Raw genomic sequence first — 25,976 nt, 5'->3', positions numbered from 1 at the left:
CAACGGAAGAAGAACCACTTAATTTATGATAAAACGAACGAAAATTAAAATCCTCATTCTTCATCAACTTTCATCTCATACGATCAGCATCAATCACTAAAGGTAAATTGGATGCCAAGAATCGAAAGAAACCATCCACCACATCCACCTCCCAATCATTAGGTCCTCGAATGAAACGAAAATCCCAAGTTCTTCTATCCCCCACTCCTTGGCATAACAACGATGAGTCCACAGAAGCTGCTCTGTTAGTAGCAATATTGTACAAGATCGGAAAAGTCAAATGGAGAGGAAGATCCTCACACCACCGATTTGTCCAAAATTCCACTCTATTTCCCACCCCAACCTTAAACTGGGTGTTTTTGCTAAAAACTTCCCAACCCATCCGGATACTTTTTCACGAACCACACCCATGAACACTCCTTCCCAGCTTGGAGGTCCCCACCCCCAAAAAAAATTTCCCCAAATTTCAAAGCTACTGCACTCCTCCAAAGCCGAGTCTCCTCAACCCCAAAATGCCAAAGCCACATTCCTAGTAGGGCTTTATTGAAAGTGGTCAGTTTCCTAAATCCTAAACCGCCATTGGCAATAAGCATACACACCTTATCCCATCCCAACAAACGAATCTTGGAATCACCCCACAAAAAATCGCTTTGCAACTTCTCAATTTTGTTAGCCACATGTACATTGTCAATTGCTTAATGCTTGGGATAGTTTAGAAAATAGCTTTGGACTGAATTTTGTAGAGAAGCTGCTTAAAAGGCTTTTGTCCTGGGGTTTGAAGTTTAGCACCTGCATGGCAAAACAAATACTCTCGAAACTCCCTACTCTACGCAAACGTAGGTTCATGCTTCATACGCATTCCACATCGGTGCACATATGGGCCGCATTAGGTAGACTCAAATTAGGGCCAGGGGGCCCACAAGCCTTTGCTATTTGATGAGCACCTTCATTACGTTATATATCAGCTACTATTACGATCTCATTCTCAACGTACCAAATCCCAATAACTAAATAACTGTTACAAACTTACAATGGCAAAACAATTACAAATGTGTGTGTGTGTGTGTGCATATATATATATAATAGACAAATTTGATGAATAAATGAATTGATCTGTTCCCATTCAGACGGGCTCACGTTTCAACTATGCATGTTTTGGTCGTCCATCAATAAGAAACACTAGAGAAGTGTACGCTGAACTTACTACTGATCCCACCAAACAACATGGCTCATCACCAGACTTTGCATGGTCTCCTTCGGTACAGGCACTGTCATGCAAGGAAAAAAGGGGAACAACCACCAGTCACAATTCGGAGCAGCTAAATTAGTTTGACTTGCTACTTGCTACTACACTTGTGTTTAAAAATAATAATAAAAAAACAAAAAACTTTAACCTATTGGAAGTTTATATCAATGTACATGACTCGGAATCTTATGACACATATCATGATAAGATGAACAGCCAATGACCTAATGAATCTATCATTTACCACTATTAGGTGGTTGTCAAGTGACTGCCTTCATTGGAATGAGACTTTGGTGATCAAATTAAGCTTCCTATGAGTTTTTAGCGATAACCCAATAAAACTATTTTCTAATCTGTGTGAAGAGCTCGGTAGGTTTTCCAGTTCCTCCTGTACTTCCACTGAAAGCAGAAAAACCACTTCCTTGTTGGCTGTTAAAAGCCCCAAATCCACCACCAGCTGAGGGAGCACCGGCAAATCCACCACCAGCTGTGGGAGCACCGGCAAATCCACCACCAGCTACGGGAGCACCGGCAAATCCGCCACCAGCTGTGGGAGCACCGGCAAATCCACCACCAGCTGCAGGAGCACCAGAAAATCCACCACCAGCTGAGGGAGCACCAGCAAACCCACCACCAGAAAATCCCCCAGACCCACCAGCTGAAGCCACACTTGCAAATCCGGCAACCCCTGAAGCCACACCAGCAAACCCACCACCGGTAGATGATATACCAGCAAAGCCACCACCAGTAGCAGCACTTGAAAACCCACCAGGGGAACTAGTGCCAGTGAAGCCACCACCACCAAAACCACTGGGAGATCCAAAACCTGTACCTGGTAAACCGGTACCAATCTGTCTTGATTGTCCAAAAGACCCAAGAACAGATCCCAGTGCTTGCTGTCCTGATCCAATCTGTGCTGGCTGGCCAAACCCAGTTTGAGTTGGAGCTTGAGCTGTTGTTCCAGTACTGAAACCACCAGAGAATGCACTCGAATTTGTTGGTTGAGATGGTTGTGAAGACTGGGGAGACTGGAAGCTAAAAGATGCAGGACGAAACAGCTGTCCACTAGGAACCGTCATATCAAATGCCGAGCTCATCGGACTTGATGATGCATTACCAAATGGACCACCAAATGGATTTGATTTTGGAGCAGTTGCAGTAGGGGTTGAGCCAATACCAAATGCACCAAGGCTTCCCAAACTAAGTTCTGCTGTGTTACTTGTCTCAGGAGCCTCCTCCTCCATCTCATCCTCTTCTGTTTCTGCAACATCCAAACTTTCATTCTTTTCTCCAGTTGTGCTTCCAGAAGTTGGGAGCGATGTTGGGAATAGAACACGTGCAGTAGATGGCTGTGCTGGTAGAGCATTCAATGTCACGTTAGGTGCAGGGTTTGCCATGTTACTGAAACTGGGCTGGCTTCCAGATGTCAGACTGGTTGAAATTTCAATTGTAGGGTCAGTTGTTACTGAAGGTTCAAGCTTTGATTCAATTTCACCTTTGGGAGGCTCAGACTGCAGAGATGATACTTGTTTACTAGCATCCTTATCTGTTTTCAAACTAGATTTGGCCGTAGGAGGTTGAAGATCTGTTTTAGGAGACTCAGATATTGGAGTAGATAAGGGCACCGATGTTTTAGAAGCCTGCAGGGAAAAGGGACCAGAGGAAGAGGTAATTAAAGAAGGGGAAGCTGATGATGAGGATGTTGGTACTGTTAGGTTAGCATCTGCACTTGCATTAGAAGTGGTGAAAGGTCTGCTCAGGGGCATTGAAGATAAAAAGGTTGGAGTAGCTGATGAGGATTGAGGAGCTGTCATCGACTTGATCATTGGAGATGATGGAGCTGAAAGTACCAAGGATGTAGAAGAAACTAACACATTTTCACTGGGCTCACTTTTGCCTGCAGGAAATTGAAATTTTCCACTCAGGGTGGGCACTGCAGAAACACCAAATGTGGAAGAGAATGGAGAGTCATAATTTTCTCCAGATTCAAAAAGTGAACTTTTTGTAGTTGAAGCCTTATCCTTAATAGTTCCAATTGTGGAAGTAAGCGTAGTTTCTTTACTACTTGAATTAAACATTTCACTGGATTTCTTCAGCAATGACACTGTTTGTGTGGGGAACATTGTGGATATCGACGGCTTTTGATGTTGTTTAGTTTCAGACTGCACCATAGACTTGGCCTCATTTAATGGAACTGAACCAGGATTGTAAGTTATTTCGCTAAAGGAATGTCCTATGGTGATATCATGAGTTTCCCTCGTGCGATCTTTTCCTATTACAGGTGAAAATTCAGATGCTGACAGAAATGACAATGCTGAAACATTGTCTGTTTGCAATGTAGGGAACTTTAGCCCCACAGATTGTGATGGTGCTGGAAGCTCATTCGCCCGTGTGAATTGAATTGGGTTCTTAGAGGCTTGTTTTGTAGATGTATCCTGAATGCCTGCAGAATACACTATTCAAATAGAAGAGCAATGATCAGCCACAGTTTCTTATTAAGCTTCTAACCGCAAGTCAAAAAAACTTTGTGGTTTTCACTTAGTTTGGCTCACCTTTGTCTTGAGACGAATAGGGTGAAGAGGTTATACGAACCAGTGGGCGCTCAGCTGCTGAAACATTAAGCATGTGAGGGTTAAAATGCTGCTTATCCACTAGAAAGGATGACCCATTCATGCTTGCCTTGTGGTGTTCTTGCAAAAGAATCCGTTTAACAGTTGTTTTTGAAGGTTCAAACTTAGCCCAACTCTGCATGCAGGTTATCGGAACAAACTTGTCAGTTTGATTGTTCAGCACTAATTGGTGAGAAGCAAATATTTTCTTACACATAACTGCTTGGGAAACTTGCTAAAATTAACTTGAACTTTACCCAAGTTCGGAAAATTAAGAGAAATGAGAGGATTGAGTTATCTATTCAAGAGATCCTCACCTCATTCTACATATCCCTAAATGCATACATGTAAATACGTCTACCTTGATAGATAGAAAACGATACAAGAAGTATAACATTGTTAAAAGTTCTAATGCTTTTCACCTGAAGAGAGATGTTTCTATTATTCTTCTTTGCAGGAAATCACCAAATACAAGCAGAATAACCTAAACAAATTCTATATATAACTAGTGATAAAACAATATGCAAGTCAATCACATCAATAACAACAGCAGATTCTTTTCGCAAATTTGGTAAACATTTGGCCTTCAAAGTCTAACTAACGTCAGCCAGACCAAGTTGAGCTCTAAAACTGAGCATCAATTGGCAAAAAGGGTACAACATTTAATGCTTAAAGTGGCTTATTTAATTTTTTGGGAAACAAAATATAGAAACAGTCAGGAAATATTACCCGATCTAATGAGTCTCTCCTCCTCCTCACTGTTTCTGGTTCAGAACTCTTCATAGCACTCAATTGTTTTCTCCGAGACTCATCTTTAGCAGCAGTAGAACCAGAAGAATGCAAGAGTTTCTTAGTTGAAGGGGTATCACTAACTTTTGTTGCATCTGGAGAGCTGAAAGAGGCATCATAGGGGATCCCTATTGTTTCAAACAACTCCTTTTTTACATTCTGTTGTTTTACAGGTGCTCCTATATTTAAAACTGCCATTTGTTTTGACAGACATTCAGAAAGTTGCTCAGCAGCTGCTAATTGTGAACTCATTGTGCTGTGTAAACTATGCAAGGACTGAGTCTGTCTGCAACAAGAATGTGTCACTTAGGCAAAAATTAGAAATTAATCCACTTAGGTTCAGAGAGCTAAAACTAAACAGCCTTGTGAATTTACCCTGCTATTGGCATCCTCAAAGTATACAATATATTGATCGATTGTGAAGATAACTTGACCATTCTTTAGTTGGAAGTAAAATTTGGAATTTACATTTAAGTAGGATGAATTCAATTGTATTTCCTAAACAAAAGACAACAAAATGTATTTATCATACCTTGAAGGCCTAAATTTACTCTGTTGAGCTCTCCAACCTACATGAGATCCACCGTTTTCACTAAATTTATTGAGTTCAAGGTTGTTGAAATGCCTTTCCAATTCAATTAATTGATTGGTCAAATCCTGGGACAGGGAGAAAGATACAAAATTTTATTGAAAACTCAGGCAGTAAACGTCTATGTCTAGTGTAAAAACTGATAGGTTACCTGACTCATTTGTAATATATGACGACGCTTCATCTCATGTTCAGAACTCAACTTCTGGCGATTCCAGAGGTCCCAATATTGGCTATCAGAAGCTTGCTTAACAATGCCTTCCATGTATATTTTCCTTGCCAAAACTGAGTCAGTCAGACAATTATCAGTAAGTTAAATCAATTTGTAACAAACAAGAGAAATTCAGGTATTGAGATTTTATGGGATGATGTTGTCTTCAAATTACATCAATGGTGCTTAATGGAAGGGAAAGTTCCACACAAATTAAAAGTTAAACAGGACATTCATTTCGAAATAGAGGTAGGTCTCTATTACCTCATAAAACCTCATGGGAGGAAATGTAATTTATCTAAAGAAAACAAAATGCAACATAAAATTAACTCAGTTCTTAAAAGAAACTGTAAAAATGATTATAGAGTAATAATGGTAAAGGGCCTAATGTATCTGGAACTCATTAAACATCAACATGGAAGTCATAAGGAATTTCAAGCAAACTGGTGCAGACCGATCAATTACCACGAACTTAATAGGTATAGCTAATTGTCCACCTTAATCTCTTCTCCCCAGAGCAAAGTCCACCTCAGGCCTTCTCAACTCTGATACTATGGGAAACCTCATTTAAGGTTTCAGAGAAACCACTTCCTTGACAGTGTGTTGAAATTTTTAAACTTAATGACACATTCCTTAACTTTTTCACATTTTGACAATGTTTTTGACATACTCTTTGCCAAGTAATTCCATTTTAATACACTACCATCATTATTCCATATCACAAATTTATCCGAGTGCTAGAGAAAATATTACAGCACTTAACAACCGCATTAAATGCACTTGTACTGTTAGGAGATAGTGAGAACCTTAGATTTGACCATGCTAGGACCCCTCTTTTTATTTTTTGTTTTTTAATTGGTAATTACAATCTCCCAATGGATCTTGAATTCATGATCTCACCCTCCACATTACTTTACAAGAGGAAGAGATGCCATTTGAGATAGAGCTTATTGCCAGGACCCCTCTAGTTGATGTTATAACAATATCTAATATATCTCTCTTCAGGTTCTGAAATCAATAATAAATAAATAAAATACTGTTAATTCCAATGATACATTTTCCAGCAGAACAATACCTTGTACAGTTTTATCAAGAAGATTTTGGATCTCACCAAGTCGTTCATCCATTATGCTCTACAAAGTCCAGAGAAAACCAAAATTCAAATATCAGTGACAGAATTTCAGAATTACAGCAACAGAAAGCATATATGTAATACCAAAAGGGAAATTATCTAAAATTCAAACAAGTTGAATATAAATATTTTTATTGTAAGTTACACACGAACAAAATTATATAGCTAATAATCCACCAAATATGAACAGCTCTACGAACAATGTATTACAAACACAAGGAAAATGTTCACTGTGATATGTACAGTCAGAAAACTGGAAGAACAGTTTATGTGAAACAATACCTTCAAGAGCAAAACAAACGAAAAGGAAAATTATTCTATTCAGCAAAGCCCTAATCCAACTTTTTTTTTATAAGTCAGCAAAGCCCTGATCCAACTACCAGAAGTCAGCAAAGAAGTTTGCTTCAATGATTGCCAATTCGCCAACTCATGAAAACTCATACCCATTTTGAGAGAAACCAAAAATTTACCACCACAACTGACAACTTGATCATTTGTAAAGTGTCCTCATTCCAGTTGTAGTATGAGACAAATATTTTGAGATATTTCCAGCTGGTTATATAGCTTAAGACTACTGCCATGGGTCTTAGGAAGGAACTATACTTGCAATCTTTTGCTAAGTACATGAATAGCAATGTAGAATGCCTTTACATACCAGTTCTAGGAGATTCTTTGCCTAATAAAATTATTTTTACATGTTATGTTCTGACTGACCTTTGGGTTGTATGTTAAAAAAATGTGTAGGGTTTTTTTTTGGGTGTGTGGCTAGGTCTTTGGAGAAGCATCTTTACAGAAAGATACTACTCTTATCAAACTCCCTCACCAGCTTCACTTTATTATTTTCAATTTCACTGGGGTTTAATACAAGTTAAAATTAAAAGAGTCGAGGAATCTTTTAGCAAAGTGAAATATGTGCATTTCTCTTGTAAATGGTAACAAGGATAACCATCCAAGAGTTCCCTTGAAAAATACTGATTAGAGTAATGGCATTGACATTTCTATTTATGCCAATCCACTTTACGAAGGAAGGCTATCCTTGACAACTATTTAAATTCAATTGATGTCATAGCAGGTGTGCATTCATGTTTCTCGGGAGGAGGGTTTTTTTTTGTATGAATAAATTTTTTATTTCCAAACAGGAAGGCCACCTCCAGCATCAGAGGAAAAAACCTACACAACAAAGGGATTCAGATAAATCCCAGAGCTGCCCAACAAAAGAAGGGGGGTGGGGGGGGGGGGGGGGGGGGTTGTGTTTAATTTACTTTGAGGTTTTTTCCTTAAATCATTCCCACGTAATTGTTCTTAGGTTTGGGCTGACTTTTATTTGTCCACTGCCATCTCACTTTATCTTGCAAATGCTAGTCTCCCTTAAGGTCTAATCGAAACAACAAGACTGGAGAATATTTCCTCTCCCATTATATTCTTCTTTAAAAATGTGCTTGGTTTCACCTACAGAAAGAGAAGGGAAAGGACAAGGAAAAGGAAAGAAAAATATTTTCCCCTAGGTGCGTTTGGATATAGGGAGGAATGGAAAGAAAAAAAGAAAAGATATATTTCCTTTTTTTGTTTTGCAAATGGAAGGGAAAGGGAAAATATCTGTTTTTACCTTTATACCCTTATATGTATATGTATCCAATTGACATATTTCTATACTTTTTTTTTAGTTTGCAAATATAAAAATAAAAATAGAAAAGATATGTCTTTTGTATTTATTAGATTTTAAATGAAAAAAACATTCTATGATCTCACCTACCAAAATTGAGTCAAATATGAAACACTACCTTCCATATTCCGCATTTCTCACAAAGGGTCCTCATGCCTTCCTCCAATGTTTCAACTGAACTTTTCTGATTGATGGTGCAGGCATCCCTGAAACCACCCACGGCTTCTATAGATTCCAAAAGTTTATCAAGCTCTTTGGTCAGCTCGTTTATCTGGAGTGAAGAGAAAAAGGAACACTAAGAGGAATTGGGTCTTCCAAAGGGTGACAGAAAAATAAATTAGACTTGAGAATAAGACTATTATCCCAAAACTCTTTAAAAAGTTAGCACGGATGTCCTATCATACTTGTGAACATATTAGCATAGCATAATCAACCTTTAACTTAGTCATAGCTGGGACAGCATTTGTATTAGTCTTAAAAAATGCTACCCCCTACTGCTAACTCTCAACTCTTACTCAAATTCTAGTCAATTTGAAAGAAATAAGAAATGTACATTACATTTCCAAATTGTTTTGATGAGTTTGGTTCAGAATTCAGCATGGCTGACGGGGGCTGAGTCCGATAATTTTCCTTGGAAGGATGAACATTATGGTTGCCATACTTTCCCAACGCAAACTTTTCCTGTGAAGACGTTTGTAAGCTATGAACAGAAGGTGATGATTCAATATTCCCTGCCCCTACTGAAGTTCTCTGTCCCCCAATCTGAACTGATCTACCAGAAGAATTTACTGAAGTTGATGTACCGATGGAATCCTTTAAATTAAAAGGTTTAACAGCCAGGCCTCCAGAAACATTTGAAAAGCCATAAGAAAGGCCAGAGTTTTCAGTTCGGTTGCCTTGAATAGAGCCTGAAGGAAAAAGTGAGGATCTTGAATTACTGTCTTTTGGAAAGACATAATTTCCACTTGACCGTGACTGAGATGAAGCACTCTGTAAGCTAGTTGATCTAATATTTCCTAGAAATTCCTCGCTTGTCCCAACACTATTTGATAAATTCTTATGATCTGATTGCCCAGGGATATCAACTGGACTATTTACTCCAAAAGCAGGGTCAGATCCAATTTTTTGTGTTCCGGTCTTGCTCAAGTCACTAACCATGTTAAAAGAAGCTTTATTAGGTGATTGGTCTAATTTTGTGCTTTGCTGGCTGGAAGGCTGTATTGGTTGACCATCTGTGTCTTGCAACAGCTTTGTAACAGGGACAGTTTGTTGTCTATCAGCTTCAAAGGACAATGAATTTCGCTGGGATTCAACTTTCTGGTTCTTCAATAAACTGTCATTAAAGGATACTGGACTGGCAACAACTGGAGACACTGAATCAGAAGGCTTTGGATCAGTTCTCTTAAGAATCTCACCAACTCCAGTCACATTAAGTTCCTTTTTGTTCCCCTCCTGGAACTGAAAACCCAAAGACACATGCTCTGATTCTGGTTTGTCCAATCCAAGTGAAGATTTGGATAGATCACATTGTACAGGTACTGCTGCATGAGTATCCACTACCTCATCTTCCTCCTCAGAAGAGGCAGAAATAACCGCAGGTGGAACTGCAGTTTCTCTAGTACTACAAAAAAAACTTAATTTAATTTGGAATATAGACAAACATAGCACAGAAATTGTAGAATCAATGCCAGTTAAAGGTACTTAGAGACCAACTTGTATGATAACAAATGAGCCTCATGATAATTAACACAAAGGGAGATGTGAAAGACATCACATCACAGAGAACTACCTGGCCACATGGAACATGACAAGCTTTCCTTCCAGAGTAAGGCATAGAAGAATGCAATATGGTGAGAGCTCTATACGTTCGTCCACTCCAAGTTGGATTTTGACTTTCTCATAGAGTGAAACTTTGTCGACACAAAGCCCCAGGATCAAATTATCATCACCATTATCTGAAACAATGTCCGTATGAGCAAACTAAAGTTAAATAATGATAACACAGTCCAGAAACAAACATAAATAAAGTCAATCCAATATATAGCCAACAAGACACAAAACACCCATGAATACACACACACATCTGTGCATTTGTGTGTAATTGTGCATGATTGTTTGTGTGTGAGTATAAGAGAGAGAAGAAAGACGGAGAAGTAGCAAGGCACTTGAAGAAACTGGGCTAGCAAGCCATTTACGCTAGTAAATATCAGTACAAAAATCCTAATCATAGATGCAATAATCAGTCATTTAACACTATGATGAGGGCCATGGAGTAGACACATTAGCTCAGAAAAACAATGGACTTTAAAGTAGCAGCAACCGAATGTGTATGTAGGATCTTCAAGTAATCTAGCATTTTAGAGGATAAATAGAAGACTTTGGGGGTTCCTAAAGAATTAGAAAGGCAACTCAAATTTCCTAGTAAAAAGTGAATTTTTATGTAATGTATATACAACTAAATATGACAGATTAATAGTTCCAAATTGGAAAAAAGAATCATGTAAAATGAAATAATCACTTTATCCATTTGCTCTTAGTCTAAAGTACACCTTGAAGCCCAATCTTCGGTTTCCATTTTTCTCGTTCAATATCAATAACTGCAACTTCATTGAGCTCATCACCCAGTGACCAACCAAGAAACACAATATGCGTCTCTGTATTCTTCCTGTTAGCAGTAATTGCGAGCTCACTGTTCTAACATTCAAATGTAAAAGTTAGCCATCACCGTTCTGAGATAGAATAATATGATAATATTACAATTGATATAAATGAATACTCATTAGAAAGTAATAAAAATATATGTAGCGTATAAAATTGCGAATAAAAAAAGTAAAGGAAAGGAAATTTAAGCAAATAGTCAATTTTGATAAACTGAGATGTAAAAAGGTACTCAGAAACAATATGAACCGAAGGGCTCAGCCTAAACAAAATAAAGTAAATGTCCAATCATAATGACGACTTGTATACAGGCCCTTATGAAACCAAGCTTAAACAACCAGGGCTCAGTGACAAGCGGTACCCCAAAAGGTGATATTCATGAGTTCTTTAACTAATCAAGAAAATCCAACCAAAAATTCCAGTTTTCAATAAACTCTCTCCATGAACAGAATGTTATTCGCAAAAAATTTGAATTACATTCTTGTTAAAAATATATTGAGGGTAGTTTTTAATTTTTAGATTTTGGCATGTTTGGCTTCAGTCTAATTTTCTCCTCTTTTAAACCTCAGGAAGAAAATCTCCTATTCCATGTGTAAACTATTTTCTTGGGAAGTTTGATACTCGATCTTTCTATCATAAGATTCGTAATGCTACTCCCTCCACCTTCCCTTGGAAGGGTATTTGGAAAGTTAAGGTTCCTAAAAGGGTGGCTTTTCTTTATGTGGACAGCAGCTCATGGTCAGATTTTAACCTTGGATAATCTTATGCTTCGTGGTCGCCCATTGGCGAATCGATGTTATTTGTGCTGTTGTAATGCGGAATCTGTGGATCACTTATTACTTTTTTGTCCGATAGCTCATTCTTTGCGGATGTATACGCTTCGGCTATTTGGGATCGTTTGGGTCATGCCAGGTTTAGTCGAGGACTTATTATTCTGTTGGTTTCATTGGCTTGGGAAGCATAGTTCTAATATTTGGCATTTGGTCCCAGGCTGTGTAATGTGGACTATTTGGTTTGATCGGAATCGGCAGGCTTTTAAGGACGAGGGGAAAACTGTGGTTCAGCTATTAGAGTTTTGCCAGAGGACCATCTTTGATTGGTCTCGTTGTTGGGGTTTCTCAGATTGTTCTTCCCTTACGGATTTTATTTCTTCTATTAGAATAGATTAGAGGCTGTTTTAGTCTTGTTGTTTCTTTTTTCCATTGTTCACTACCGTGAACTCTTTGTGTTTCTCCTGCTTCTCTTTTATTAATAATATTTTCTTCTTACTTATAAAAAAAAAAAAAAAAAGATTAGGAAGAACCATTTTGATAAACAGTAAATAATAAGTTTTATTGAACAAAATGGAAAATGCATCAAGCACACAGGATGTGTAGTAGATGTACAACACAGCAAAGCTCCAAAATGACAATGATCAATGAAATCAAATTGGTTAAGAAAAAGCAAATGTTCCTCCTGGTTTTTTTTTTTTCCTTTTTGTTTTGAGGGGAAGAAGGTGGTTGGGGGAGGGGGGGGGGGGGATTGATAGTTGTGCATTCTCTACAACTCATGGGCAAGACCAACTCCAAATTATTTGATTGATGCAGGATAAAGTCCATAAAAGCTGAATTGGTGAAAATTTAGGCATGCTTCAATAATCAATATATTAAGTCAAAGTTAACAGCATCAGGAAAAAAATCTGAATAAATTAATTCTGGAAGAAAAAGCATTTTGCTCCCTTTATGTTTGGGGTAGTTCACAATTCCTCCATTTATCTTTGAAATCAACCAATTTCCCCCTCTATGGTTGGGAAATGAGCAAATACCCCAGTCCATTACTTTTTTCAATTAAATCCAACGGAATCACAATGATTTAAAATGCAATCCAAGAAAATAACAATGCAATCTTCAACATTTTCTCTTCCTTGTGGTGTACGACTAATAACTTCTTGAAAAGATTCCATTGGATTTAACTGAATTTAACTGAAAAAGTAACAGATTTGGGGTATTTGCTCATTTTCCAAACATAGAGGGGAAAATTGTTTGGTTTCAAAGATAAGGGGGGGAATTGTGAACTACCCCAAACATAGAGGGGGGAAAGTACTTTTTCCCCCTAATTCTAAATGTCAAATAGTAAAAAAAAAAAAAAAAAAACTTCAGATATGAAATTAACAACACGTACCATTGTTCTAAATAGCTCAAGAATAAGTGCGGTCCAGTTCCAAAGGGTAAAATGTCATCATAAAAACCTTCAAACAAATAATCGAAGGATAGTACAACTGGCTCAAAAGAAGCCTACAAGAAAGATTTCACAAAATCAATGTTCAAAACAACAGTAGATACTTTCTAAGAATATACATAACATTTGCAAAACTGCTATTATCGAGTAGCACCATGACGAGTTGGGGACCCCACAATTTGCAGTCCCTGAACATTTTAGCGCATGAGATTTTTCTCAATAGTGGCATGCCAACAAGGTTGCCCTGTTAGTGCCCTAATTCTGTTACTTGTATTATAAGAAAGTCTTTGGGGGGTTGAAAACCTGATTGGCCCGTTATAAATCATGAATAGGTAAAAAAGTTGATCACAAAATCAAAATCCTTCAACTCCAAATTTTGCTAGAGAAGACATCTGTGAGATTCCAGCAGTCATGGACATGGCAATGTACATATAAATCAAAAGAATAAACTTGAACTACCACAAATGGCATTAAACTCAATGATCCTAACTACCACCACCCCAACACCCTCTTGCAGTGATAAAAAGGGCAGTTGGGGGGGGGGGGGGGTGGGGTGGGGATGTTTTGCAGCCCTACCCTTGACATCCGTAAGAAAGGTATACTGAACTTATAGAGCTAGGTACTGCCTCCACCACAACATCAGTGTAGATAAATTTCAACCCAAGAATGACTTTCATTATTATTTAATCCAACTTTTTTTTAATGGAAATTATTTAACCCAACTTGAAAGACAAGCATATTTTAGTGTGTCTCTACTTTCCCAAACAATGAATTTGGCCACTATATTGGCCCTTACAGCAACCCAATTGTAATGAACAAAAGCTTAAGCAGCAGAAAGGAAATACACATGGCTAACTCATCTTATATTAAAATAAATAAAACCAAAAAAACAAACAAATCTTAAATTAAAAATTTTGGTCAGTATCCAGAAACAAGTTACTAACATCAGTAATTTTGCCATCTTTGTTTCTGATAACTTGGACAGTGTAATTTTCCTCTTGGCCATCTGCAGTAAGTCGAAAGCATCCTAGAATAATGCAATCTGGACGAACCCACTTGATAGAATCCACTGGTGCAATTATTCAAGATATATTTTAGTTTCAGTGCTTAATAATGTTTAAAAAAATTAAAGAAAAATATCAAATAAGATAAAAAGGAAGAAGAAGAACGGCCATATTTTAACAAAAGACTTTAAAATTAAGCATCAGACAATAAGCTTAGATTAAATAGAAGGTGGAAACTCTTCCCACCATAAAGAATGAGAAGGAGAGTGAGGTCCTGGTTTTGATAGAAAAATTGAGCATGTTATGTTCATCAACAACTGAAGTTACACAGCAAACAAAACCTTTAAACAACAACTAACCTGAGGAATAATCAAGGCAACTACATATTAATTCCGAGTTTTTGATAAATCTCTAGTATAAACTCATACCAGCTCCAAACCCTTATCCATCACATACCTTTGTTTAGGAACACCCTCAACATTAAGGCAGAAACACTATTCCATTCACCCACATGTGAAGAATGGCCATACTTTAACAAGAGACATCAAAATTAAGCATCAGCCAATGAGATTAAATGGAAAGTGGAACCTCTTCCCACCATAAAGAATGGGGAGGAGAGTGAGGTCATGGTTTCGATAGAAAAATTGAGCATGTTATGTTCATCAACAACTGAAGTTACACAGCAAACAAAACCTTCAACAACTAACCTGAGGAATAATCAAGGCAACTACATATTAATTCCGAGTATTTGATAAATCTCTAGTATAAACTCATACCAGCTCCAAACCCTTATCCATCACATACCTTTGTTTAGGAACACCCTCAACATTAAGGCAGAAACACTATTCCATTCACCCACATGTGAAGAATGGCCATACTTTAACAAGAGACATCAAAATTAAGCATCAGCCAATGAGATTAAATGGAAAGTGGAACCTCTTCCCACCATAAAGAATGGGGAGGAGAGTGAGGTCATGGTTTCGATAGAAAAATTGAGCATGTTATGTTCATCAACAACTGAAGTTACACAGCAAACAAAACCTTTAAACAACAACTAACCTGAGGAATAATCAAGGCAACTACATATTAATTCCGAGTTTTTGATAAATCTCTAGTATAAACTCATACCAGCTCCAAACCCTTATCCATCACATACCTTTGTTTAGGAACACCCTCAACATTAAGGCAGAAACACTATTCCATTCACCCACATGTGAAGAATGGCCATACTTTAACAAGAGACATCAAAATTAAGCATCAGCCAATGAGATTAAATGGAAAGTGGAACCTCTTCCCACCATAAAGAATGGGGAGGAGAGTGAGGTCATGGTTTCGATAGAAAAATTGAGCATGTTATGTTCATCAACAACTGAATACACAGCAAACAAAACCTTTAAACAACAACTAACCTGAGGAATAATCAAGGCAACTACACACTAATTCTGAGTTTTTGATAAATCACTAGTATAAACTCATACTAGCTCCAAACCCTCATTCATCACTCAGCTTTGTTTGGGAACACCCTCACCACTAAGGCAGAATCATTTTTCCATCCACTTACATGTGAACTCAGCTCTAAAGATTTAAGGGTTTATCCAATTCCACAAGCACACAAGAATCAAAGGAAATTTCTAAGCTACATTTAGTTTGAAAAAGAAAAGCAAGAAAAATCAAGTTTGCATGCAGAGTTTGACTAAAAATGGAGAAGAAAAAAAAATCAATCAGCAGTCTGCAGGACAAAATGTATTGACAATGCAATTCAGGTAATGGACATCTCATTCTCCACGTTTTGTAATCAATTTCCCAAGAATTAGTCCACTTGTTTTACCACCTTTGACAAATACCAACCATCGAAGTCTACATGCTACAAAATTAAAAGAACAAGACATATGTATATGCAAGGAATTCTGACAAGGCATAAACTACAAGGACATACTTGTCACTGTATAAACTGAACAAAAAAATACAGAAATAATAACTGAATCAGAAGGGGGGGGGGGGGGGGCAAAGCAATTGCATTCAGAACCTAAGGAAACAATCTATGAACGGGAGTTTCAACTAAAAATAAGGAACAAACCTTTTGCACTACAGTCAGAATCACCAATCAATGACTTAAATGATAGTGACATACAGAACCGCTCCTTGAATCTTGAGGACATAATGCTAAGGACATTTTTCCTTGCCACAGCAACAAACTTTCCTTTTGCACTCCATTCAACTATGATAAAGCAAAAACTTAATTAGCAATGGAAACTATACAACGTTTTTTTTTTTTTTTTGTTGGGGGGGGTGGGGGGGGGGGGGACATATAAGCTGGAGCTATAAATCAATGCCCCAAAAGATGAGAATTTTTCAGTTTTAATATGGAGCATAGCTTTAATGTAAAGATTGGACAACGATTTGTTACTTGTTCATTTGGTAACTGATGTATCCAGAGGTTTCTTTAAAGTTCAAAAGGTATTGGGATAGGTGATTCCCAGTACTGTGCTGTGGGAAAAGTGTCATATTGGCTTATGTAGAAAATGCAATGAAATACAGAGGTCAGGTCTCTTAAAATGCGGAGGCTCTAGGATGATAGCTATCACTCATGTCCAGCATTGAAATTACATTTCCCAGGAAATCATTGATTGGTTCCAGATATATCCCAAAATTTCTAAGAGTAGCAATATATAAGATGTCTTTGACGACCATTTTACATAGAAAATAAGGGCTCTCTTTTGGATACCCCTTAAAAAAGCAACACCACTAAGTGCCTATTCATTATCATTGGTAAAAACAAAGAGCACTCTTCCAATAAATCTTGCTCTAACACTTAAAAGGAGCAAACACATTCCAATAAGAAATATCACAAATCAATAGATAATACTTCCGATTATATTTCGACTTAATGCTACTACACAGGTGAGCCTGGCAGCCTACTTGACCATGGAAGAGTTTTGCACATTACCTTCAATAATGTTGATATGAAAACCATATAAATCATCATCGGCTTTTAGATTCAACCTTTAGTAGGCAGGCATAATTTTATATTGCATGTCAGTTTTAAGTGGTAGATATAAAACAAACTTTCAGTAGGCAGACTTTGTATCACTGCTCTTGTCTTGCCTTTCCCATTTTCAAATGGGGAAAATAACTATTCATAACAAATTAACAATAATAATTAAAAAACAACAAAAACAAAACTTTTGTTCTTGCAGATTACAATAAAATAATGAAAGCCATAGCAACATTATAGCATTCCCATGATAATAATGTAGCATATTCGTTAGAGAGACAAAGATGAAAGTGTTTGTCTGATAGAGTAATTACTGAAAACTGTACGTGAACCATATCAGAGAATTAAAGTCAATTAAATATCACATACCAGCATCAACATTATCCATTACTTCTTTAAACGGCCCATCCACGGCTCCATGATATAACTTCCCAGAATTCGAAAGAACAACATAAGAATTTTCTGACTTTTTTCTCCATCTGAAGTCTTTTACAAAGCTCGTTTCATCAACAGAGCAAGAAAAAGATGGTTCAATTTCCTGCATAATGGGTAGTGGAAATGAAAATTGGCAAAAATATAATTTTCAGTTCAGTTGATGACAAGATGAATACCATAGCAAACGGCACTGAGAATAACAATCTTAAATACAAATTGAAGTAAACAAATGCATTTAGATGGAACCCCAAGAGGCATTCTAAAACATACAACATAGACAAAGCCTTACTCCCAAAATTTTGCGGTCAGCTATGGATCCTACTAGTTAGCACTCGTTCTATTGAGCAAAACTTAGGTACAGTTCCTTAGGTGAAAGTAGTACCTTAGGTTCCCCAGTTGAATTCAAACACATGGCTACATTGACCAATGCTCATGGTTTTTTTTACTGCTTCTACTCATGTTATTTTTTCGTTCCCGTTTACTCAAATCATCTCGCGCTTTCTCACCAGTGCATTATCGGAAACAATAAGCTGTAATTTAGGCATGTAAGTGTTAAGGAATTTGAAGCGAATTACCTGATTGAGAAGCGCAGTGACGGAGAAGAAGTGGATATGAGAAGCAACAGAGGCAGCGAGGGTTGAATTATCGGTGGAGAGAGCCAAGATGTGAACCTTGCCAATCGGAACATCAACGATGCTCAATTCCTGAATAGAAGAAGAAGGAGAGGACTTGGCGGAATCGATAGCGTCCTTGGTTCTGGCGACGCAGAATTCATCGGAGTGCGCGACGAAGATGAGGCGGTGGTGTTCGGAGACGGCGAGTGGCTGAGAGGGAAGGGCTTGGAGATCGAAAATGGGGTCGGAGTCGGAGGGTTTGATTGGGAGGGGTTCGCCGATTTGATCGAAGTAGAAGTCGGTGTTGTTGACGCATTCGCCTTCAACTTCGTCTTGTAATTCTATCATTTTGGTATTGATCTCATCGACGGAGACCATTGCAGTTGAAGAACCCTAGCTAAGCTAAGCTAGCAGAGAAAGGAGAGATAGAGAGAGAGGGTTTTGGGATTTGGGATTTGGGCGGGAAGAGTGAGTGAGGACTGACCTAAAACTCGCTCCACTTAGCGTCATTGCTACGAATTACTAAACTAGCTACATTATTATTACGCTATCATTATGAAAAATGCAAGCTTAGGAAATTAGGAAAAAATGTTTGTGAAAAAAGTACTAGTTAGTATTTCTTTTGGATATTTCAAGGTCCATGTCACTAATTGAAATTTTGAAATGGATGAAATTACAACATTAGAAATGGTGTCAAATATTAATTTTAAAAATTAAGGGTTAAAATCAAAATTACTATAAATATTTAGTGTTTTAATCAAATTATCAATATTTAATATAGGTGCAGACGTGCAGTGGTGGTGAATAGAGTTACTGGTGCGGTAATAGCATGGGGGTTATGGTGTGGTGACAGTGGTAGCCACCAGGTGGTACTTGTGATGGGAGTGGCATTTGGAGTGCTTTATTTGGTTGTGACGATGGTAAAGTTGGAGGATTGAAAGTATTTGTGTTTTTCATCGTGTGTATATTTGGTGGAGAGGACGGAAAAAATGAAAGATAGAGAGTAAATTACAATTATGCCTTTATTATTAAAAGTATAGTAATAAAAAAGTAAGGATAATTTTATATTTTTCTTTTTAATGTCATTTTGTCTTGCCAATTTAGAAGGAAAGAAAATAGGTCTTGGTAAAAAACTTCATCCACCCCCCATTTTCTTTTCATTCCCTTTTCACTCAAACCAAACAATAAAAAAAAATCACATTTTTCTCGTATTTCCCAATCAAGCATCAAGAATAAAGTGTGTTTCGCAAAATAAAAAATTAAAATTAAATAAAGAAAAAAAAAAAGACTAGAGAGTGTAAAGGCATAAGGAAATTACATAAAATAGTTCTACATGACTTGTTTTTCATTGACCATGTATAACATTTGTTATTGGATAACATGAGTTTAAAAATTAAATTAGTGCACTTTACCTCCCTAATGGATTGGTTATTATCATAACTAGTTGGAGGTCTACGCAATGCATGAGGTATTTACAATTTTTTGTATTGATATATATATATATATATATATATATATATATGAGATGGGTTCAAGTTACACCTAGTGTAACTCTTATAAACTTACACTTTTTTTACATTGTAGATTTCTAAGAGATCTAACGGTTAAAAAAAATCATTAAATGCTATTGTTTTCCACCTTACTACCTAATTAATACTAGCATTCTCTCTCTCTCTCTTCTTATTTATTGCTTTCCACTATTATCATTATCTAATGGGCAATCCTTAATTTATCTAATAAAAAAACTATGATTTAAAATATTTAAATAATATTACTCAGTTGTCATCTTAGTGTAGTGTGCATATATATACACACCTGTTGACATCACTAATTAATCCCGTAATGTTGATAACTTAATCCCGCAATATTATATTATGCTACAATAACTTAATTAACTTATATATATATATATATATATATATATGCAGCTTGTACATGAGAAGTAACTCTCTCTAAGACATACGAATGGGAAAACCTTACCCAAATGGTGCTCCTCCCAAGTCACTTGAAAGTTGAAACAGTACTGCAACATTAAAAAGAAAAATAAGCTTCAAGTTCAACAAAGCATCCCTAAACAACACAGCTATACCCATTTTGAGCTAACAAGCTAGAGATTAGAGAGGGAGAGCATACATTAAGACTCCCCAGAAATTCTAAGAGACCTACCAACAAGTTCTGGCAGCAATATCTTTTGGGTTAGGTTTCTTTTCTGTGAGTAACCGTCCCTGTACGAAACCATGGAAGTCCACAAAGATTAAGACCAAGTATAAAACATTGAAATAGCGAAAAAAATCCATTGATGCTCATTTTCCCTTTTTTTTTTTTTTTTTTTTCTCTCTCTCTCTCTCTAGTATATGTTCAGACTCTAGGCCTAGAGTGAATACCAAGGAGAAGATGAAGAGAGAGTGCAAAAAGCCTTAGTATTTATAGACAAAATAGGTTGGATCATGTACCCTTTTGTGCATTCTAGAATAGCATATATAAGAAATTAAGCCATTTTGTGGTTGCCAAAAGACACTAGTGTAGTGTTTGTGTTAGGGGTTTTAGTACAAAGAGTACGTAATGCTATATTTTGGAGGGTTTAATGCTGTTTCAAAATTTTGTAAGGTCAGCAAAAAAGTTGAGATAAAGTATGTGTGGAAGCTTGGCAGTGACTAGGCAATAACATGCAAGTCCAAAGAAGTTAAGTTGATTTTTATAAGCCCGTAGATTGTTGAAAAAAGGAGAAAAAAAATAAGTATCCTTAGCCTGGACAAAGTATATTGAATAATTATTTACAAATTATAAATAAGTTCCTTTATTTATTTACTTTAAGGAGCAAATTGAAAGTAATTTGACTCTTGTTATGGGTAGTTTTGTGAAATCAATGATTATGGAATTATTTTTCAATTCTTTTTTATTAGATTGTGTTGAAGAAAATATTATATATTGGAAAGTAATAAATAAGGAGAGAGAGAGAGAAAGAGAGAGAATGCTAATATTAATTAGGTAGTAAGGTGGAAAATAATAGCATTTAATGATGTTTTTTTAACCGTTAGATCTTTTAGAAATCTACGGTGTAAAAAAGGTGTAAGTTTATAAGAGTTACACCAGGTGTAACTTGAACCTATCTCTATATATATATATGTTCAATAAAAAGTCTGTGCTTCTTCCAACCACATAACAAGAGTCTTCAACATAAAAAGCTACTTTGTATGGCTTTATTTTATCATATTAACTAGTTTGAGTGATTGTATGAAAATATATATGATCATTATTGTTACAGAATGAAGAGGGCAATAAATTTATTTACAGATGAATTTCTGCCATGGTATGTTATATAATTTATACATTGTAAGATGAGTTTCACAATCTTCATATGAAATAGAATTCCATTGAATAACTTATGCTTTACAAGTTTGTAGATTATGATACTAAATTTAATACCATAATCTTCAAATTTCTTACCCCTAAAAAAAAAAAAAAAAAAACTTAATTAGACTTTAAATTCAAATTATATCATATCAAAACTCTAAAATTGTATAATTCACTCAAAAATTAAAATAATAATATCATGTAGGGGAACATAAACAAAGATAATAAATAATACCACAAATAATTAAATTAAACAATTAAAAATAATTATATTATTTTTTGTCATTTTGGATCGAAGTGGACCAATTAGACTGAGTGGACCAAAAGGGACAAATTAGACCGAAAAGACCGAAGTGGACTAAAAGGACCTATTGGACCGAAATGGACTGAATGGACCAAAATGACCGAAGTGAACTGAATGGACGGAATAGTTGGAATGGACCGAAAGGACCAAGGTAGACTGAATAGACCGACATGGACCGAATTGGACAAAAATAGACCGAAATAACCAAAGTAAACTGAATGGACCAAAATGGACTGAATGGGCCAAATTTAAAGGCACTTATCACTAACCATCCTAGACATTAATTTAGGTAAGGCAAATTTACACGTGTACATGCTATTTTTTTTTTAAGTAAGTGATAGAAATTTACTGGTGTATTGTAAAAAGGATTGTAAATAAAGCGTTACAATAATTTTTTTTTTTTTTTTTTTAAATCTGGAATGTAATTTTTCATATTTTTTAGTAGTCATTACAAAGCATTGAAAGTACTACAATATTCCCCAATTAAAGCTTCGCCTTGCATGCAAAATTATTTTGCTAATAGGATGTCAACAGCTTCATGGCCCAGTCAATTATAGTAAAATGGAGTTGTGTGGATTCATATATCAGCATATTTCGAGCACCCCATATAGCCCAAGTAACCATTTATAGCCTATATTTCATTATCCTATCTAGTTGTCGTGGCCATATACCGTTGTGAAAGAGAGAGGCAATGAATTGAATAAAGAGTTTTTTCTAAATTAAAGTAGATGAACATGTAAAGTTAAAATCGTCCATGATATTATTAGGAAAAAAAATGTTTAAGATGAATGTATAAATCAATCAGTTAATATATTTAATATTATCAAAAAATTAAAGGAACAAATTAATAAAAAAAATGGTGTTATGACCGTTGATGTGGAGTTTTCGAAATACCACTCTTCAACTTTTAAATATTATACATAGATTGAAGTTCCATCTAATATCTAATATTAAAGAGTTCACATGTTACTTGTGAGGCTCACAGTGCTATAATTTCTAACAATAAGTTTAAAGTCACAATGTTTTCAATTATTGACATGTTTTTTGACTCATTGTTGTTCCAATTACATATGTCTTATATTACTATTATTACTAAATTTCTAAATACAAAAAGATAAGAACGCAGCAAAGGCATAAGATAAAAGAGTAGATGGCATCATCTAGGGGAATATTATATAGGAAGGGAACTCATTGAGGCTCCCAAGAATATTATTATAGAAAATTCAGAAACCCTAAACTTGAGGCACTTGTAATAAGGGTGGCACGTGAATTTGCGGTCAGGAGCGTGGAGCTAAGGCACTAGGTGGGATCTCCAAGTGCGGAGAGTGCTGTGCTGTCATTAATACTTGCATTGTCTTCAAGAACAGCGTGAAAGTTTGATTGTTCAAAGTCACATTACCAAGACATTGGTTTCACAAATCTAACTTCTTGTAATTTATATCCAACTACCAAATTAACTTGTTACATGCAATTGGTAAACGTCTTCTTTTCCAAATATTAATGCAAGTTCTCCTTAGATTAAGCATTGTATGCCTTCATTTTTTAGCTTGTAATTAAGTTGCAAATTATTGCAGATGCAAATTGCAGTGAACTTGTTGTACATGAAAGAAATATATTTTCATCCATAAAAATACAAGAAAAACACATTCTGTTTCCATTAACACACTCCAAATACTTATTTTCTATATATATAAAATAAAGGACATATTTCAGCTGACAAGCTGTTTACAAGCTTTCAATCACTCACTCAATGCGTTAAGCAGAAAAAAGTAGCTTTGCAGCATCCCAACAATAAACAACCTCATTGTCTCACCTCAAGTCATCAGATAACAAACAAAAGCAAATCTTTGGGCGGGTGACAAGCCAAGTTCACCTCAGCCAAAATGATGCCCCAATAGTCACACAGTACAATTAACACATTAAGTTAAAAAAAGAAAAATAAAAAAACTATATAAACTTACTAGAGGCATTCTACACTAGTACAGTGTGTAGATACCCTCTGTAGACAAAGGACTTTAGTAGAGAGCTAGTGCCATGCATTTTCACTGCTACAAAAGGCCAAAATCATAGCCACTTGGACAAAGACCAAGGAGGGCTATTTCAAAAAAAGCCTCCCTTGATACTAGAATACCATATATACCTTATATAGTAGTATAATTAGAAAAGAAAAGAGTAGAGAAGAAAGTCACACTAAAGTTAGAGGTAATAGGCTTAATTTGGAGGTGTGTTTTTGATTAGCAGTGGTTGAGTTGGCTGAATCAGAACTGGCTTCCAGCGTAGGTTTGGCCAAAAGACCAGTTGGGAGGAGCCACATCGATGGAGACCACAGTACGTCCATCACTAGTTGTGACCTTGATAGAGAGGGCTTGACCATTGAGGTATGAGTTACTCTGCCAGTTCTGACCCCAGTTCCGGGACATGGCCTGCCAACCGGTGTTAGAGCCTTTAATAGACACAGCAGTAACATCACCAGCTCCACCAACATTGGTTATGAGCACAAGATTGAAGTATGAGTGTCCATTGACTGTGAACCTGATCCCACCACTCTTTTTGCAAGCAACCCTATATAATAAATCACAATAAAGGAAATCAATACAAGTTAGAATATAATAAAACACATAAATGGATACATTGGTGTCCCTTTCTTTGTTTCTCCTTACATAAAGTCAACACCACCCTAAAAGAATTTTTAAAAAAAAATTAGAGATAACTTTGTTGGAATATATATATAACCATCTTTTTCATAAGACAACATATTTCATAACTATTAACATGACTTGATGTGATTAATGTATATGTGAACAAATCATGTCAGCAATTGTGAAAAATATTGTCCTTACCACTATTTCTCAACGCAACAGTTATGAAAAAAAAATTGTGAGAAAATATATGTATTTTAGAGTTACTGTAAATGGTTTCCATTGCAAAGATGGTATGCTTACCTTCTGTACTGAACTGGGACAATTCCTGCTTTGTACTGAGCAATGTGTTGGAAAACGGGCTGAGCAAGATCGAAGTGCTGCTGGGGAGGATTACACCAGCCTCCAGCATCATTAGCTTGAGCAAAGTTTGGTGGACAGAAGTTAGTTGCAGTGACGATAATGGAGCCTGGTAAACACCAATTATTGTCACTCACGCACTTGATCTCAAAACAGGCTCCACAGCTCAACCCAGTGTTGAAAAGAGCAGTACTCAATGCAGCTGTGTTTGTCCCATACCCCTGGCTGTAAAGATTCCCATAGCCACAAGCCCCACCTGCATGACCCAAAATTATTTAAGACCATTGAAGATCTCTCACTATACAACATCTAACAACTTTCATTTTCTTGCTTTTCTCATAATATCAAGTACTTACCCATTGTCCCAGAAGCATCACCACCTCCATAGAAAGTAGCATGTGCACTTGTCCACCCAGTTCCATCGCCCTCCACAGTCTTCAGCATGATCATGAGAAGGGCTACTATGGTATATTTAAGGAAATCCATTTCCTGTTCAAAGAAAGAAAAGAAATAAATTAAATGAGAGAACCCGTTTGAGATTTCAACAATTAATAGAGGAGACAGGGCCTTACAGTGGTCAAAGAAGTAAATGCAGCAAGCTGGGGACAAGAGAGAGGAAACTAACTAGCTAGGGAGAGAGTATATTGACACTGGTACAAGGAATGGAGAATGGACTTGTTTATATAGATGCGTTTACAGTGCAAGTGGAAGATAAAAATATAAGAATATGTCCAAAAATTTTGACATTAGAAAGATGGGAGAGAGTAGTATCTTAACAACCAACTGAAACTGAAACAGTTAAAATAACCAATCACAGAATTATAGTATAAGAAAAGAATCCACTTTGTAATAAATTTCAAATTGCTCCTGGCCTATTTTTGCGGACTAAGTGGACCTTTGACCATCATTTTTGAAAACCAAGAATCCTTGGGAATGCATATATTGTTATGTTTTAATAAAAATTCTATGTTCCAGTAATCAAGAGTCCAACGTTGCTTGAGTTCTCATGTTCAAATCCCAATGTTCACGTCCATGGGTCTGTCGCAATGCCCTGCTCATTTATCTTTTTTTATCAAAAAAAAAAATGACAACGTTTTATTTATTTATTTTTTATATATTTTTATCCCTTATAAAGTAACTAAAATTGAAAAAAAAAA

General features: G+C 36.3%; 2 protein-coding genes across 3 annotated transcripts; both read right to left on the bottom strand.

The window, feature by feature from the left end:
• Positions 1-1,100: 1,100 nt before the first annotated feature.
• On the bottom strand, positions 1,101-18,702 carry LOC126719113 (nuclear pore complex protein NUP214-like). Of its 2 annotated transcripts, XR_007653185.1 has the most exons (16): positions 18,124-18,702; positions 17,483-17,651; positions 16,196-16,336; positions 14,059-14,183; positions 13,058-13,170; positions 10,789-10,928; positions 10,029-10,194; positions 8,798-9,860; positions 8,358-8,510; positions 6,520-6,577; positions 5,385-5,518; positions 5,177-5,301; positions 4,585-4,930; positions 3,799-3,991; positions 1,491-3,701; positions 1,101-1,268 (listed from the first exon to the last, which is right to left on the bottom strand). XR_007653185.1 is itself a non-coding variant. In XM_050421703.1 (15 exons), exons 1-15 carry the CDS (start codon positions 18,538-18,540, stop codon positions 1,588-1,590), a joined length of 5,457 nt encoding a protein of 1,818 aa, XP_050277660.1. In that variant the 5' UTR covers positions 18,541-18,702; the 3' UTR covers positions 1,101-1,587. The 2 variants fall into 2 exon arrangements, 1 of the variants encoding a protein (XP_050277660.1); XM_050421703.1 differs by having other exon boundaries at positions 1,101-3,701.
• Positions 18,703-23,451: 4,749 nt separating this feature from the next.
• On the bottom strand, positions 23,452-25,535 carry LOC126719103 (expansin-A10-like). Its single transcript, XM_050421696.1, has 4 exons — positions 25,392-25,535; positions 25,176-25,308; positions 24,763-25,075; positions 23,452-24,382 (listed from the first exon to the last, which is right to left on the bottom strand). Exons 2-4 carry the CDS (start codon positions 25,303-25,305, stop codon positions 24,079-24,081), a joined length of 747 nt encoding a protein of 248 aa, XP_050277653.1. The 5' UTR covers positions 25,306-25,308; positions 25,392-25,535; the 3' UTR covers positions 23,452-24,078.
• Positions 25,536-25,976: the final 441 nt, after the last annotated feature.

Source organism: Quercus robur, chromosome 1, assembly GCF_932294415.1.
Source record: "Quercus robur chromosome 1, dhQueRobu3.1, whole genome shotgun sequence".
Taxonomy (NCBI): Eukaryota; Viridiplantae; Streptophyta; class Magnoliopsida; order Fagales; family Fagaceae; genus Quercus; species Quercus robur.
This window is presented reverse-complemented; position numbering and strand designations above follow the sequence as displayed.

Excerpts from the sequence above, each read along its gene's own strand:
- LOC126719113 (XM_050421703.1), bottom strand. The coding sequence starts at position 18,540 with ATGGTCTCCGTCGATGAGATCAATACCAAAATGATAGAATTACAAGAC. Across the intron at positions 16,337-17,482 it reads AATGGATAATGTTGATGCTG|TTGAATGGAGTGCAAAAGGA; the intron begins GTATGTGATATT and ends GCTTTATCATAG. Across the intron at positions 14,184-16,195 it reads TTCTGACTGTAGTGCAAAAG|TGGATTCTATCAAGTGGGTT; the intron begins GTTTGTTCCTTA and ends TAATTGCACCAG.
- LOC126719103 (XM_050421696.1), bottom strand. The coding sequence starts at position 25,305 with ATGGATTTCCTTAAATATACCATAGTAGCCCTTCTCATGATCATGCTG. Across the intron at positions 25,076-25,175 it reads TGATGCTTCTGGGACAATGG|GTGGGGCTTGTGGCTATGGG; the intron begins GTAAGTACTTGA and ends TGGGTCATGCAG. Across the intron at positions 24,383-24,762 it reads GTCCCAGTTCAGTACAGAAG|GGTTGCTTGCAAAAAGAGTG; the intron begins GTAAGCATACCA and ends TTTATTATATAG.